The sequence below is a fragment of the Furipterus horrens genome, unplaced genomic scaffold (assembly GCF_987537825.1).
Source record: "Furipterus horrens unplaced genomic scaffold, mFurHor1.1.pri manual_scaffold_3, whole genome shotgun sequence".
Lineage (NCBI taxonomy): Eukaryota > Metazoa > Chordata > Mammalia > Chiroptera > Furipteridae > Furipterus > Furipterus horrens.
The window spans coordinates 32,005,119-32,020,181 of record NW_028327173.1 but is presented as its reverse complement, the minus strand read 5'-3'; the positions used below and the strand labels follow the sequence as shown (position 1 = coordinate 32,020,181).

The 15,063-nt window shown below is 43.7% G+C and overlaps 1 protein-coding gene across 1 annotated transcript; it reads left to right on the top strand.

Annotated features, from left to right (window-relative positions):
* Positions 1 to 1,316: 1,316 nt before the first annotated feature.
* On the top strand, positions 1,317 to 9,794 carry LOC150014851 (cytochrome P450 4A11-like). The gene is given in 9 exon segments (XM_090268269.1): positions 1,317 to 1,566; positions 4,238 to 4,283; positions 5,565 to 5,633; positions 5,636 to 5,662; positions 6,576 to 6,620; positions 7,095 to 7,222; positions 8,225 to 8,349; positions 9,357 to 9,449; positions 9,659 to 9,794. Coding segments are annotated over 9 exon segments (864 nt in total). The 5' UTR covers positions 1,317 to 1,371.
* Positions 9,795 to 15,063: the final 5,269 nt, after the last annotated feature.

Genomic DNA, 15,063 nt, shown 5'->3' with positions numbered 1-15,063 from the left:
CTATTCATCCATGAAGACCCCATTCTCTTCCTTTAGTTTTCTCCTTCCCTGAGTAGATTCAGCCCACCATTCATTCCTCCAATAAAGCCTTATCACATTGTATTGTACTAAGTGTTTTCTGACTTTACCTACTAGATTGTGCACTCAAGAAATATTTGCTGAATGAGTGAATGAATGAATGAGCATTCCTATGCCATTCTTAGGGAAAAGGTTATTATCCCACCTACAAAAGGAGAAACTGAGGCACAGAAAGTATCAGTTGCTGACTTCATATGTAGTGGGCCAGACCTGAGCCTGAACGTTCTGTGACAAATGTCAATGCTCTCTCCATTAGCACATTCATTTGGGTCACAACTGAATGGTGGACTGAGACAAGTGCTGGGGAAAACTTCCAAGACTGGTAGACAGACAGTTTTGGAGACAACAGAAAAGGATTCTAACCTCAAATCAAACTTGCTACAGCTGTTTTCTGCTGGCCACTTTACCTCTGTAACTAGTTTTTATCTCTGAAATGGAAATAATAATAATATAACCACACCTGCAGAGCATTTGGTGAACTAGGCTGAGATTTCTGGAACTCAGGGTTGTATGGAAAGCCAGAAATGCAATATGGCTCCAGCAGCAAAGGCATCTGGGAAATGTTGGACTCTCTGTTTAACCTTCGACTGTTTAACTCTCCATAGCCTCAGGCCTGGCTGACTTCCAAAAATAGCCAGAATGACACCCAAAGATAAACATCATGCCCCCAGGAAGGAGGTTAATGAATATATAGAGTGTGGATAACTGCCTGATATTATCTGTTACTTAGAAATGCATTATTCTTTCTGGTGGCCTACATGACTACCCACCATATGGTTTTACTTTCAACCCCCTATAGAAAAGAGACCGTGTCCTGAGAGAGGGTGGTTTTTTTCCCAGCTTACCTCCATTGGGATCAAGGAACTGCTTTGCCCAGTATACAAGTTTCTCCTATTAAAACTCTTAAGAATTTTCATAAGGCTATGTGTCAGTTCTTCAGAATGAATGTTGAATTTAGTCTTTTGGGGTTTTCCCCAAGGTGATTCATGTCTGTTTTGCTCGCAGCTATGTCCTGGCATGTAGTATATTGGCTGGCACATAATGGGTGCTTATTACATATTTATTAGGAAACTGATGAGTGCCAAGTTGAAATGTACACAACCATTGTCAGTGTCAGCTGAAAAAAGCTATTCTTCCTGTCCCTCGAGGTGTATCCAACACAGTTAATCAGTTCTGGTGGCTAAGATTTAAGCTCTGCCCTCAAACTCCACCCCCCCCACTGGTGGGTAGGACAATACCTTAGACTGGCCTGATGCAGTCAGAGACAGTCAGCAACCCAGAAGCCACCGCACCATGAGTGTCTCCGTGCTGAGCCCCACCAGACTCCTGGGCAGCATGTCCGGGCTCCTGCAGGTGGTCTCCCTGCTCACTCTGGTTCTGCTGCTGCTCAAGGCAGCCCAGCTCTACCTGCACAGACAGTGGCTGCTCAAAGCCCTCCAGCAGTTCCCATTTCCTTTCCCTACTGGTTGTTTGGGCACCATTTGGGAGGTAAGATGGAGCAGAGACAATCAAAGCCCCATTTGTTCATACAAATTGTAGTACTAATGACTTCCAGATTATTTATATGGAGAAATGGTGACTTTTATTGATGTGGCTCTCAGCTTTCTGAGCTAGTATTTGACAGAAAGAACCACTGAAAAGTCTCCTAGTGACTTTCCCATTACCGTGATGGCATTAGATGACATGTAGACTCAGTAAGTGGGTATACATATATATGATATGATATATATATAACATTACAGTGTGAATCATCTCCCAACTTCTTCAGCCAAATTTTCCTTGCTTTTATAATACTGTCTGAGATTTTCACTTATTTAATATCCATGTTATTGGCTAAGTTGGGAATTTAATGCCTCATGTTGCATCCACACTGAAGCTAATCTTTCAGACAGGATGACAAGTGACAAGGTGGGCAGTAAAGTATATGGGCTCTTTGGGAAAGCTACCTAGATTCATATTCCAGCTCAGCGACATACTTTTTTAATTTTAGCAAAATTGTACTCAGTGTTTATTCTGTGCCAGGAACTGGGTTTTTTTTTTTTTTTTTTTTTTTTTTAATTTTATTTTTGTTTTTAGAGAAAGAAAGGAAGGAAGGAGGAAAGAGAGGGAGAGAAACATCAGTGTGCATGAGATACATTGATTGGTTGCCTCTTGCACACCCCAACTGGGGACCTGGCTCCCAACCCAGGCATGTGTCCTCAGTGGGAATTGAACTGGTGACCTTTTGGTTTACAGACCAGCACTCAATCCACTGAGTCACCCCAGCCAGGGCTGCCCACTTTATGACTCGATTTACTCGTCTATAATCTGAGGATGATAATGATAGTTATAGCACTCAAGTGTGTTATTATTATTTTAGAATTGTGTCCCTCCAAATATGGTGTATCTGTATGTCAGCAGAGCCCACCTCTGATGATTGCTCGTGTGGCATATTATTACCTGTCCACCTAATCTCTCTGTGGCTTCAGTTCCCAAGGTCAGCCAGGTGAGGACAACTCCAGGACAGCACTATCTGTGTGGAGTGGCCGAAGCCTGGGGCCAGGAGGTCACTGGGTATTTGCCTACCTGTTTTCACCCCTGCCACTGTGGGCACCATCCCCTCTGCAAGAGTCTCTACTGGCTCTGGCCAGACACAGTCAGAGACAGATGGCAGTCCCAACTGTTTGACTGGAAGCCTGAGAGACCAGTAGACACCTAAATGGGCTAGAGAGAAGAATGGAAAAGCAAACACAGTTTAGCACTCTGGGTCCACAAAGGGAACTAATCATAGTGCCCAGGTGCAAGATTTTCGGAAAGCTGACAGGCTTGGGAACCAAGAAATCAGAAGAAAGGCATGCTACTGTGCTGAAATACGGTATCCCAGGCCCCCGCTTGTCTATTAAGAAGGAACCCTAGAGGACCAGGTAACATAGCTGGGCCAGTAAGACTCCCACTGGTCAATTCCCACCTTGGACCAAAGGAGAGGGGCAGCTCCAATAATGCACATGATCTGGAGCAAAAAGTATCCTCCTTAACTACTTCAAGCAGGACACTTCGCAGGTCACGGTGGGATTGCCTGCCCACCTGAACCCCAACTCGGACGTAAGCTCCCTGATAGCAGGCACTTTTGTTCTTCACTGCTGGATCTCTAGCAACTAGGATGGCAATTGGCCCAAAGTAAGTGCTCAATACATAGTCATCAAATACATGAATGAGTGAATCCTCCTACTCAACTACTCATGTGTGTATTTGCTCACCTACTAGGGTGGAAACATTTTGGGGTGTGTTCCCGGCCCACCTGGTCTGAAATTTCTTCCCCCACAAACAGTGGGCCTTTCGGTGTCTTATTCAAAACCAGCCACAGCTGATTGTAGCAGGTAAACACCTTGACCATATCACAATCATCTTCTCGAATAGAATTCCCAGTACCCCTCAGACATGACGTGTGGTAGAATGGTGCCACTCGGGGAGTGTACAAGTGCTCTTCTCCATGTGGACCCAGCTTCATGAGGACAGGGACTGTTGTCTACTTGTGACTATATTGCAAGCTTCTAGAAAATTGTTGTGTAGACCCAGTAAACATTTGGTAAGAGAATGAAAGAATGTACATGCAGAGAGAAGTATTGTATTATGTGGTCAAGGGCACGGAAGTAATTCAAGCAAGGAGAATGAGTCAGTTGGAGAGCTGCCGCACGCTCTGGAAGGTCAGCTGCAAGTGGCGCAAAGACCTCTCTTTTTATTGAGTTTTACAAGTATAGAAATCAATAGGGAGAGTAAAGAATAAGCTCATAGGCACATTCCAATATTGATTACAATATACAATTACTTAGTTGGTATTACAGCAAAAGGAGGCTAATATATAAACTATAAAAAATGATCCCTATCAAAAACAAAAAATAGGAATTCAATCATCTATTCTTTCAAGACTATGGGAACGGATACACTGTTCCTTAAACATTAACAGAAAGCACGTAGGGTTAAGCACCACCTGTGCTCGGCTTTGTTTGGTTTCCTTGTCAACATCAGGGAGGATGGAATACTCAGCAAGATTTCTTTTAAGTCACAGAATGTCTTGAAACCCTGAGGCCTGATTAGTCAAAGACTGTCGGCGCTAGTGAGTCCAGCTCGCCAGCTCGGGTCATAGAACACCTGGACCAAGAGACATGAAAACATGCCTCAGTTTAGGAACCTTGATTTCCAGCATCAGAGAAGGAATGAGAGACTCAGTCCTGGCAGCTCTCCAGTCACCAGTTCTGCCCCTTCTACACTCTGGCTGCCTCCTGCCCTTAAGCTCTGTGGAACACACTGGGACCCTCAGTCTTCTCTTTGTCCCTCTTTTTCTCACATTAGCTCAAGATTATATCTGTCACTTGCAACAAGAATTTTCATCAGGATTCCTTATTCACTCTCCTACATAAGCTTATTCATTCCTTCTTGCACGTTTTGTTCCTTTAAAAATAAGGCATAACTCCTATAAGCATGTTCTATGCTGGCTCTAAGAACACAGATTACAGATATTAAAGGTAAGTTTGCCAAATGGGCCCAGCAATTACAACACTGAGTTAAAATATGATAATAGAGATCCCCAGGTTGCTTTAGGAACACTGGGGTCAGCAGGCTTGGGTGTAAATTCAGCTCACCTGGGCATTTCCTTTCAAGGTTTCTTCATTTTTCAGGGAAACAGGATAATGTAATAATCCATCCCCACTCATAGATGTGCCTTGACCAATACACAATTGTGCTACTTTGTTAGGGCTGCTTAACAATCCGGTGGCTAACATAACAGAAACTGAGTGTGTCACAGTGCTGGAGACTAGAAGTCCAAAATCAAGATGTTGGTAGGGTTGGCTCCCTCTGAAGACTGTGAAGGAACCATAGGCTCAAGGCCTCTCTCCCTGGCTAGTAAACCACTATCTTCTCCACATGTCTCTTCATATCATCTTCCCTCTGTGAGTGACAGTTTCTGTGTCCAGACTTACCCCCTTTTATAAAGATAATTATATTGGATTAGGGCCCGCACTAATGACGTCACATTAACTTAATTACTCCCCTAAAGAGCCTATGTTCAAGTTAAGTCTCACTCTGAGGTACTTGGGATTAAATCTCCAACATACAAATTTGAAAGGGACACAATTCAGCCAGTAACTCTAATATAAGTCTGTAAAAAAGACTTGCACACCATTCTGTTCATAACTGAACACAAATCAAGCACATATTATGTGCAGATTCTAAAGGCAATTCTGAGTAAGGGCTCAAGCGGAAGCCAGAATCTGACCTTAGACCAAGTCTTGATGAAGAGCAAGAATCCAGATCACACACTGGCTCATCAGAACAAGATCCAAACTCCTAATCATGGCTGATAGATCCAGAATTATCTCCCTGTGGTTGTCCTGCCCATCACTAGCACTCTGAGCAGTAGATCTAAAGGAAAATGTTTTGTTGATTTGTCTTTCCCTTGCTTACAGTTCCAAAAGGACCAGGAGCTATAACAGCTGCACAAAAGGGAGAGAAATTCCCATGTGCCTGCCCTTGCTGGCTGTGGGGGAGCGAAGTCAGCATCATGGTTTACGACCCTGACACATGAAAGTGATCCTAGGAGGATCCGGTGAGAGCAAAACCTGGATAGCGACTGGAGCAGCTCTTCCCCCTTGAGCACCTGTCCTTGGGTTGGGAGACTCCAAAAGAGACCTGTGGTTCTGCCACTTTCCCCGAAACTTCAGCCAAACACCCTCCCAGCCCACAAAGCAGCCTAAGGCCAATAATACCTGCTCTAACTGAATGCTTAGACAGCTGCATGGGGCCAATTTTATTTCTTTTCTGTTATTTTCTTTCCTTCTTTCTTCCTTCCTCCCTTCCTCCCTTCATCTAATCTTTCTTTCTTTCTTTCTTTCTTTCTTTCTTTCTTTCTTTCTTTCTTTCTTTCTTTCTTTCTTTCTTTCTTTCTTTCTCTTTCTTTCTTTCTTTCTTTCTTTCTTTCTTTCTTTCTTTCTTTCTTTCTTTCTTTCTTTCTTCCTCCCTCCCTCCCTTCCTTTATTTCTTCCTTTCTCATTCTTTTTTCTTTCTTTCTTCCTCTTTTAACCAGATTAAGATTATCTGTTATGTAAATTCCTCAATGTGAAAGACAATTACCAGTTAACACTGACTTAGGCTTGGCATCTCTCATTGTTTCCTGTCCTGGGTCATGGGGGGATTAAGCGCCAACAAACTGGAGGAAGACCACAGAGTTCTGTGTTTTATCTGGCACTGAGGGTGGAGCTGATATTTCTGAGTCATTGACCATCCTAGTCCTATGGGTGTTCTGCTGCTGGGACATTGAGTCTGCCTTCCTGAGCCCACAATGACTATTAGTACACAGAGACTTGGGGATTGGAGGCATGAGAGAGGTCACTTGAGACACTATCAGGTGACAATCTCAGGAAGAGATGGCAGCTCATGATTAGGACCACACCTGCCTCCTGGGGCTTCCTGCATTGTTTGGTCCCCTCCAGGTTTCTGTAATGCCCTTCCTAACATTTCAGACCTGCAGTTTCATGGTTTGTACAGATCCTGGCTCCCAAGAATAGTAAGTATGTCTCACCAGGATTGTGTGGTCCACCTGCCTTACCATGACCTATCTCTTTGGCTCTCAGAGAACAAAAAGTGTCTAGCACCACCTCCCCATTCCTATCTCTGAATCAATCCCCATTTCTCTTCTAATAAAACCACACCCCTCCAGGTCGTGGTGAGAGCCCTCCTGAAATTCAGCTTCTTCCCATCATTTCTCAGTGCTCTGCAATGTCTTCAGAGTGACACTTATTTACAACCTTCTATGACCTACCCCCACCCTTACTCTATTTCAGCCTTTATCTCATGATCTCATGACTGTCATAATAGCAACCTATGTACCTGATACTTTGGGAAATCCACATTCCTGGAATGTATGGGTCTTTGCAGCCTTTGCCCATGATGTGCCTTCTTCTGACACCCTTGGTTCTCTCCAGATTGTCTGTTGTCATCCTTCTGATTCCATTTCCCCACTCCCAACACCTTTCTGTGGAGGTATGGTCTGTTCCTATTGAATGGGCAGATGTGGTCCCAGAACCAGCAGATGCTAACCCCAGCCTTCCACTATGACATTCTGAGGACCTACATGGGGATCATGGCCAACTCTGTCCGAATAATGCTAGTAAGTCCATCTCTCTCTCACCTGCACATACCCATTCACAGCACAATTCACCTGGTCCACTCTAGGACACATGGGTCCTTCAGACATCCATCAGATATACCCAACCATAATAACACAGCCAATCACAACTTACTATGTGACAGAGCTTCCCAAAAGTAGATGGGACAGGAGGTACCTAGGCACCAGCTTGGATCCACACTACTTTGGTCATTACCAAGGGAAAGGAGGGCCATATAAGAAACAGGGCTGCTCTCCTCTCATCTCCATGTCCTCTGCAGAGTGGACAGAGTAGCTGTCATTCTCCTTGACAGTAAGACTCACTGCCACTGGCCGGCCTGAGAAGCAGCCACTTCAGTGTCAGGGTGGACAGCCCAGGATGACATTCAGGTGGTTCTGGCCTGGGGTGCAGGACTTTGACATGAAATTGAGTCACTTCATGGAAGGAAATGGAAATTAAATCTGCATTCACAGAGCTGTGTCCGGCCATCATATCCCCTGTTACCCTATTTCTGATCTCAACAGCTATATCATTTGATGACTGTAAAGAATTAAAGTCCCTGAGGTCCCTTCCTCACTCCCAGTATTGGTCACTTAGTTTTCCTCTTGCCTTGACACATTTGCTACCTAGAGCTGGAGTACTCACGTCCTTCAGGTCTAGCTCAACCCCAGACAAGATTTCCTGTTTGTCTCCTGAGAACCAAGGTTTTCTGTTCTGCCTAAAAGTGGTTACCATCATAACAAATTCCTAAATTTCAAAACTAATTCAGACCATTATGAGAGAATCTATATATAATCATTTAATTATATAATCACAGTTTCTGCAAATATAGTCCTCATTATACAAACATTTGCTTTACAACCTTAATATGCTGTATATAATGCCTCTGTTTTGAAAAGTGAGGGATTCCAAGCAGGTGTTTAGAGACAGAGAGAGAGCTTGGCTTTGTCAGCAGAGGTCCTCTGGGGCAGCAGAGTTGGATCAATGTCCCCCTCCCACCACAGGACAAATGGGAGGAGCTCATCAGCCAGGGCTCTTATCCAGAGATCTTCGAACACATCTTCTCAATGACCCTGGACACCATCATGAAGTGCACTTTCAGCCAGCAGGCCAGCATCCAGACAGACAGGTTAGTGATGATCCTTCAGTGCAGGGTTTTGTTTCAATCAACTGACATGAACTCACCGGAGAGGCAGTTCGGGCAGCTGGGATGCTCACCAGCTCAAAAGCAAGAGTCTGTCGAGAGCTGCTGACCAAGGACAAACTTCAGTCCAGACCAAACCTTGACTCAGCCACAGACCCCTGATACCTGCCAAAGGGAGAAGCCTAGTCACTCATATCACTTACAAAAGACCGAGGGTCTCAAGAGCTGTAAGACAGAAGTGATGAATGTCTCAGTGTCACCTGTCCCTGAGGCAGGGTAGTAAGAAGCTAGGAAAACTCTTGGGTAGATAGAATGGGTAAACTGGGACAAGAAAGTTAAACAAGGCCAAATAGTTTGAGCCACATATAGCCAGTGGGTGAGTCCAAGACCTTATCTCCCCTAACCAAAGACACTTTAAAGCCAATGTTTTATAGCTCTTCTCCCTAAACAGAAAATACATAACTTAAATCACCCTGGTCTGGAAACTTACTTGATATTTCTCTTTGCCCCTTCAAAATCTACTGGCTGGTGCTGGCCATATACCACAGGTGTCCAGGAAAGAGAAGAAAGCTAATGCAAAGAGAGAAATAGCAAGTCAAACAAAGGGAGCTGGCTTAGGAAGAAGCTATGGGACTTTCCTTTCAGCTTCCCCTTCTGTTACTGTCAAGGGAAAGGGTATGTCCTTGCTCATCCTAGAATTCCCACATTTCCCCTGTAAAAACTTGCTTCTGAAAGTTCAAGACAAGGTGGATATTAGGGTTTTTACCCATCACCTTCTCAGATGCTGACCTCTGATATAAATAAAGCTCAATTGTAATACAATTCCTATCTCTTCTTTTTGGCTGAGTGGTGACTGGCAACACAAGCTCTTGACTCGGTTGCCCTCCAGTTTTATCCCCACTCTTTGTGGAGACTCCCAACCAGAGCCCCCATCCACCTCCAGGGTAGAGGCCTCCCATCCTTCTAGTTTCTTCTGCACCTTCCCTCTTCAGAAACTCCCAGTTCTACATTCAAGCCTTTGGGAACCAGAACAATCTGTTTTGTTCTAGGGCCAAAAATATCTTCTATCAGAACAACATTTACAGGTTGGCTCTTGATGGCTGCTGGAGCCATTGGGTTTGCCAGCTGGTTCATCAGCAGAGGTACAGAGAGCAGGTCCGGAGCCTCCTGTGGGATGGCACCTCCAACACCAGGTGAATGTCAAGAACGGCAGAGCCCTGCCCACTCAGCTAGACAAGAAGCCTGAATCTGCTTAGGTCCTGCCTGCCCTCAGGTTGGGTTGCTTTCATTTCAGGGATCACCTGGATCAGATGCCCTACACCACCATGTGCAGCAAGGAAGCACTGCATCTCTGCCTGTACCAGGTGTCAGCAGAGAGCTCAGCAAGCCAGTCACCTTCCCTGATGGATGCTCCTTACCCAGAGGTCTGAACTTCAGCACACTCACTAACCTAGGCACTGAGCAAGAACACCTGGCAGGGCAGATCCATGTGTCCTAGAGCACTTCTGAATCCCTCTGTTTTTGCTTTTTTTTTTAAATTAATTATTTGCGTGTTTGTTTATTCATTTATTTATTTATTTTTATTTGTAGAGAGAGGGGACAGGAGAAAGAGAGGGAGAGAAACATCACTGCGTGGTTGCCTCTCACTCGTGCCCTCAACTGGGGACCTGACGTGCAAGCCAGTCATATACCCTGACTGGGAATCAAATCAGCGACACTTGGCTTGCAGGCTGACGCTCAATCTCCTGAGCCACAGCATCATTAAGTGGATGCTCACTTTTTAGTTTGTAGTTTGGATGAGAAATATAAAATGCTTGTCACTCAACTTGAACCTAGTAAAAGCCCAATAAACAAATGCTAGCCTTATAATTTAGTCCTAAAATTCTAACTGCCTGAGATATGAGGGCTGCAGAGACAATCAGACAGGAGCAAGGGTAGATGTGTTTTCTTCTTATGGGTTCTAGGAAAATGAGGAAGATCAGGAAATCCACTATACCATTCATTTAAATAATTTAATGAATAAATAGTAGCTCCCAAGTCTTTGGGGTGTTGTGGAAAATAAGTGAGATTACAAATGCAAAGTGGTGAATATTATTACTGCCAAGATTAATGAAAAATATTGGGGGGGGCATTTTATTAGATGACAACATGAACAGAAGACTGTTGACTCAGTTTCCCCCAAGGGACTTATCACGTTTTTATTGTGTGTGTTGAGTGGCGGGGGTAAGTTTAACCTGCTTTGGGACCACAGGTATCTGTAACCCGTACACCTGTAACTTTATCTTCTTATGTTGTAGATTCAGGGCAGGGCCTTCACAAACTTGAATTCAGAAAATTGCTTCTCAAATTTATCTTACAAAACATTCAGACAAGTTTACAAAGATACTTGCTAAAATATTCACAGCAGTACATTATGAAGTGACTTGATAAAACCGTCTCCAGTTCAGGTCTTTCTCGTTGGTGTTTATTGGCTCCTGGACATCTGTTCTGCTGAGGTCCGCCAGGCACCTCCCATTCAAAGTCAACAAAATGGAACGCACCACTGACCCCCTGCTTCCCAGTCCCTTTCTCCCTCTTAGACGTATAGCAGTAACACATGGCTTCAGCCCTCCTCTTTCAAAGTGCCATGAGAGGCCCATGAGAAAAAGCAGGGGAGCTTCCACTCCCATCTTTCAGGTCTCAACTTATATGTCACCTTCTTTAAAAGGATTTTGTAGATAACCCAACCCAAAGTAAGTTGCCCTTGATTACTGTCTAGCTCAGCCCACTTGTTTCCTTCGGGAAACTAACTACATTTTGTAACTGTCTGTTACCCATCTTCCACTTTAGAATGGCAGCTCTGAGAGGGCAGGGACCACGTCTATTAATCCACTGAATCTCTAATGCTTATCAAAATATCTAACATGTACTAAACACTTAAACATCAAATGAGAGATGAATATGAAAATCATTAATAATCCCCATTCACAGAGTTGTAAGAACCAGGAAAATATGTAAAATTATCTTGATAATCAAACGAACACTTTGTTACCCAAGACTCAAAATCCAGACACCTAAAGAAGAGTTTATATATCTTACTTCATGAACATTTAGAAGCTTTATATGGTAGCTGACACCATGAGTACTCTTTCAAAAAGAAAAAGAATGGAGAAAATTACAAAGAAAAGTTACGAGAAACAAGATGGCGGAGGAGTAAGTGGAAGCTACACTAACTTCCTCCCAGAACTAGTCTGGATTTACAATGTAATTTTGGAGAAATCATCTGGAATAACCAACCGAACACCAGCTGGAGAGAAGTCTTATAACCACGGAGAGACAGAAAAGGCCGCTACATCACAACATGACCGGTAGGGAGTGCGGAGACGCGGAAGGGGCTGGCTGGCATCACACAGGTAGCAGCTGAAGGGACTGAGAAACAGCTTAGCAGCCGGGGATTCCCCCTGAGAAGGGCAGGGTCTAAACCCCCAGCTGAGCTTCCCAGCCTACAGCAACAGAGTGGAAAGTAAAATAGTATCCAGCTGAGAAAAGCGAAAAGCCACAGGGTTTCTTGCTAGCCAGAGAGAAACAGCTGGAGAAAAAGAGCTCTTAAGCCAATCACGTAAGAAAATATTCTGCCCCCACTTACCTTGGGCACAAGCAGAGGGAAGACAGAGAGGACAGGAAATGCTTGGGGAGAGTTTGGTGTGGCTTTGAGGGGAGAGCTGGGGAGGCGGCCGGCCGGGTCCCAGTGCTGACTCATCCCCACACTGCAGGCAGACCATTCCCCTCCAAGTGGCGTCAGCCCGAGGGGAAGCAAAGGCCCTGCCTACAGGAATTAAGCTGCCACACCCACGGTCCTTAAGCCTGACGGCTAATCACAGATTGAATAGATTAACAACTAAAGGAGTCAGACAAAGGCAGTAGATCCCTGGAAGTCTCCAACAGGCTGCCTAGGCCCAGACTGGTACAGGATCTGACGCCACCAGGGGCAGATCCAGGAAGTGCAGATCATTCTAAGAAGCACCAATAAACAATAGGAGTCACAAAAATGGGGAGACAGAGAAACAACCCCCCATCGAAAGGAAAGGTAGAGTCCCCAGAAAGAGTGCTAAACGAAATAGAGGGGAGCAAACTATCAGATATGGAATTGAAAGCATGGATTATGGAGAAGCTCAATGAGCTCAGCGGAAACTACAAAGAACTCCAGAAAAACTACAGTGAACTCCAGAAGAACTATAAGGAACTTACTGAGAATTATACCAGCATCAAAAAGGACATGGAAGCTATCAATAAGAGCCAGGAGGAAATGAAGAATACGATCTCTGAATTGAAGAACACAGTAGAAGGAATTAAAAACAGGCCAGAGGAAGCAGAAGATCGGATCAGCGAGCTGGAGGACAATGTAGACAAAAACTCACAGACAGTGCAACAAAATGAAAAAAGACTGAACAAGACTGAAGAGGCTCTAAGACAGCTGCAGGACAACATGAAACGTAATAATATCTGTATCATAGGAATTCCAGAAGGAGAAGAAGAGGAGCAAAGGATAGAAAACCTCTTTGAAAAACTAATGACAGAAAACTTCCCTAACATGAAGAGAGAAAGAATCATGCAAGTCCAGGAAGCACAGAGGGTCCCAATGAAGATGAACCCCAACAGGCCCACTTCAAGACACATCATAATTAAAATGCCAACATTCAAAGACAAAGAGAGAATCCTAAAAGCAGCAAGACAGAAACAACTAATAACATACAAGGGAGCTCCAATAAGGCTATCATCAGATTTCTCAGCAGAAACACTACAAGCCAGAAGGGAATGGCAAAATATATTCCAAGTAATGAAAAACAAAGGCCTACAACCAAGAATACTCTACCCAGCAAGGCTCTCATTCAAAATGGAAGGTGAAATAAGGAGTTTCCAAGACAAAAGAAGGCTAAAAGAATACATCTCCACCAAACCAGTATTGCAAGAGATGCTAAAGAGTCTGCTTTAAGAAGATGAAGAAACAGAGAGAGACAGAGAGGAACACGAGTACAAAGGGGAAAAATGACAATGAATAAGTACTGAAAGAAAGAAGGAACTTCTACCATTTGCAACAACATGATTGGAACTAGAGAGAATTATGCTTAGCGAAATAAGCCAGGCAATAAAAGAAAATTACCTTATGCTATCACCTGTTACAGGAAACTAATGAACAACACAAACAAATGAGCAAAATTGAACCAGAGGTATGTAAACAAGGAATAAACTAACAGTAACAAAGGGGGAGATGGGAGGAAGAGAAGTGGTAAGAAGGGGAAGGGTCTAGTCAAAGAACATGTATAAATAACCCATGGACATGGACAACTGGGTGGGGACCGAATGTGGAAGAAGGGGGGGCAGGGTGCAGGGAAGCAAGAGGGGGAAAAGTGAGACAACTGTAATGGAAAAACAAACAAACAGAAAAATTTTTAGTGGGGGGAAAAATAAAAATATAAAGAATAGAAATGCAAGTTCAGTGAATATTAATTAGAAGGACAAGGATTTTCCTTCACACTGTATATATTTTCTCCCTGTCTGAGCCCTCCAGAATTTGGCATTCTAAAGAAGTAAGTAATGACCTAAGTTTCTTTGCATAAAACTAATAAGACCAGTTGTTAATAGAGGTTTTTTTGTGTTTTTTTTTTAAACTAAGACTTTGAATGGAATGTCATGCCTAAAGGAGACATGCTTGGGTTTTGGTTGTTACCAAAAAGCCCTGAGCAACTGGGACTGACTTTCAAAGGTAATAAAAGTCCACGAGATAAAAGATCTGGTACCTTGGATGGATGAGCGGTCCATAGCAATCTTTCCAGGGAAGGAATGAAGATTGTTTTCCTGAAAGATGGCTAGAAGGGACCTTAAGGCACAATGGAAAACCAGGAGGACCTGGAAAAGACAGGTGTTTACAGACAAGGCTGAATGCCAGGTATGTGGCTCAGCTTCTGTGCCCTGAAGGGCAGACTGAAGGTCACCCTAAATGTTCCTTGCGTAAGTTCCAGCAAAGCAGAACTAAAGATCATAAGTGATCATTTTCTGCTCTTGTTGTGTTTATGCAAATGCACAGGATAAATTAAAAATGAACTTAATGCAGTCCCTTTAATGACAAGGAGGGTAATCTTAGGGAGAAAAATCACGATTCAAGGAAGATCACAATGCCCAGTGGTAGACTATGAAGTAGTGCAACTAACCATCTTTAAAGTTTCTTTTCATTTAAAATTTGTTTTCATTTGAAAGTTAAACTATGTCTGTGGCATTATCAAAGATGTTTAATTTACAGGCAAGAAGAATGTCAAATGCCTTGCAACTGGATGTCTTTCCGATAAGACAGTCCTACAGATTTAGAGACTTGTATGTGGGTTATGTTACATAAATTCACATGTGTTTTCTGTTTTCAAAGGGCATAAGCCTACGATCTCATTACCTGAGTGATTGTCTGTACGTATAGGCCTCACTTAATCCTGTCTGCATTGCTGCCTCCTGAGACTCAATGGTTTGGCTGAACTAAGTGGCTGGGTTGGTGAAGAACGGGGTGGTCTGTGGGCTTCACTTCAAAACTGGTTTCTCTTTTCTGTCCTAATGGCTTGGACAGAAAGAGCCCAGAGGCCTGAGAGGGGGGAAACCTAAAATATTTCCCTCAGTCCAAAGTAAGTATAATGGGCAAAAGGGTTTTGGACAGGTGAGATGTACCTGGCATACCTT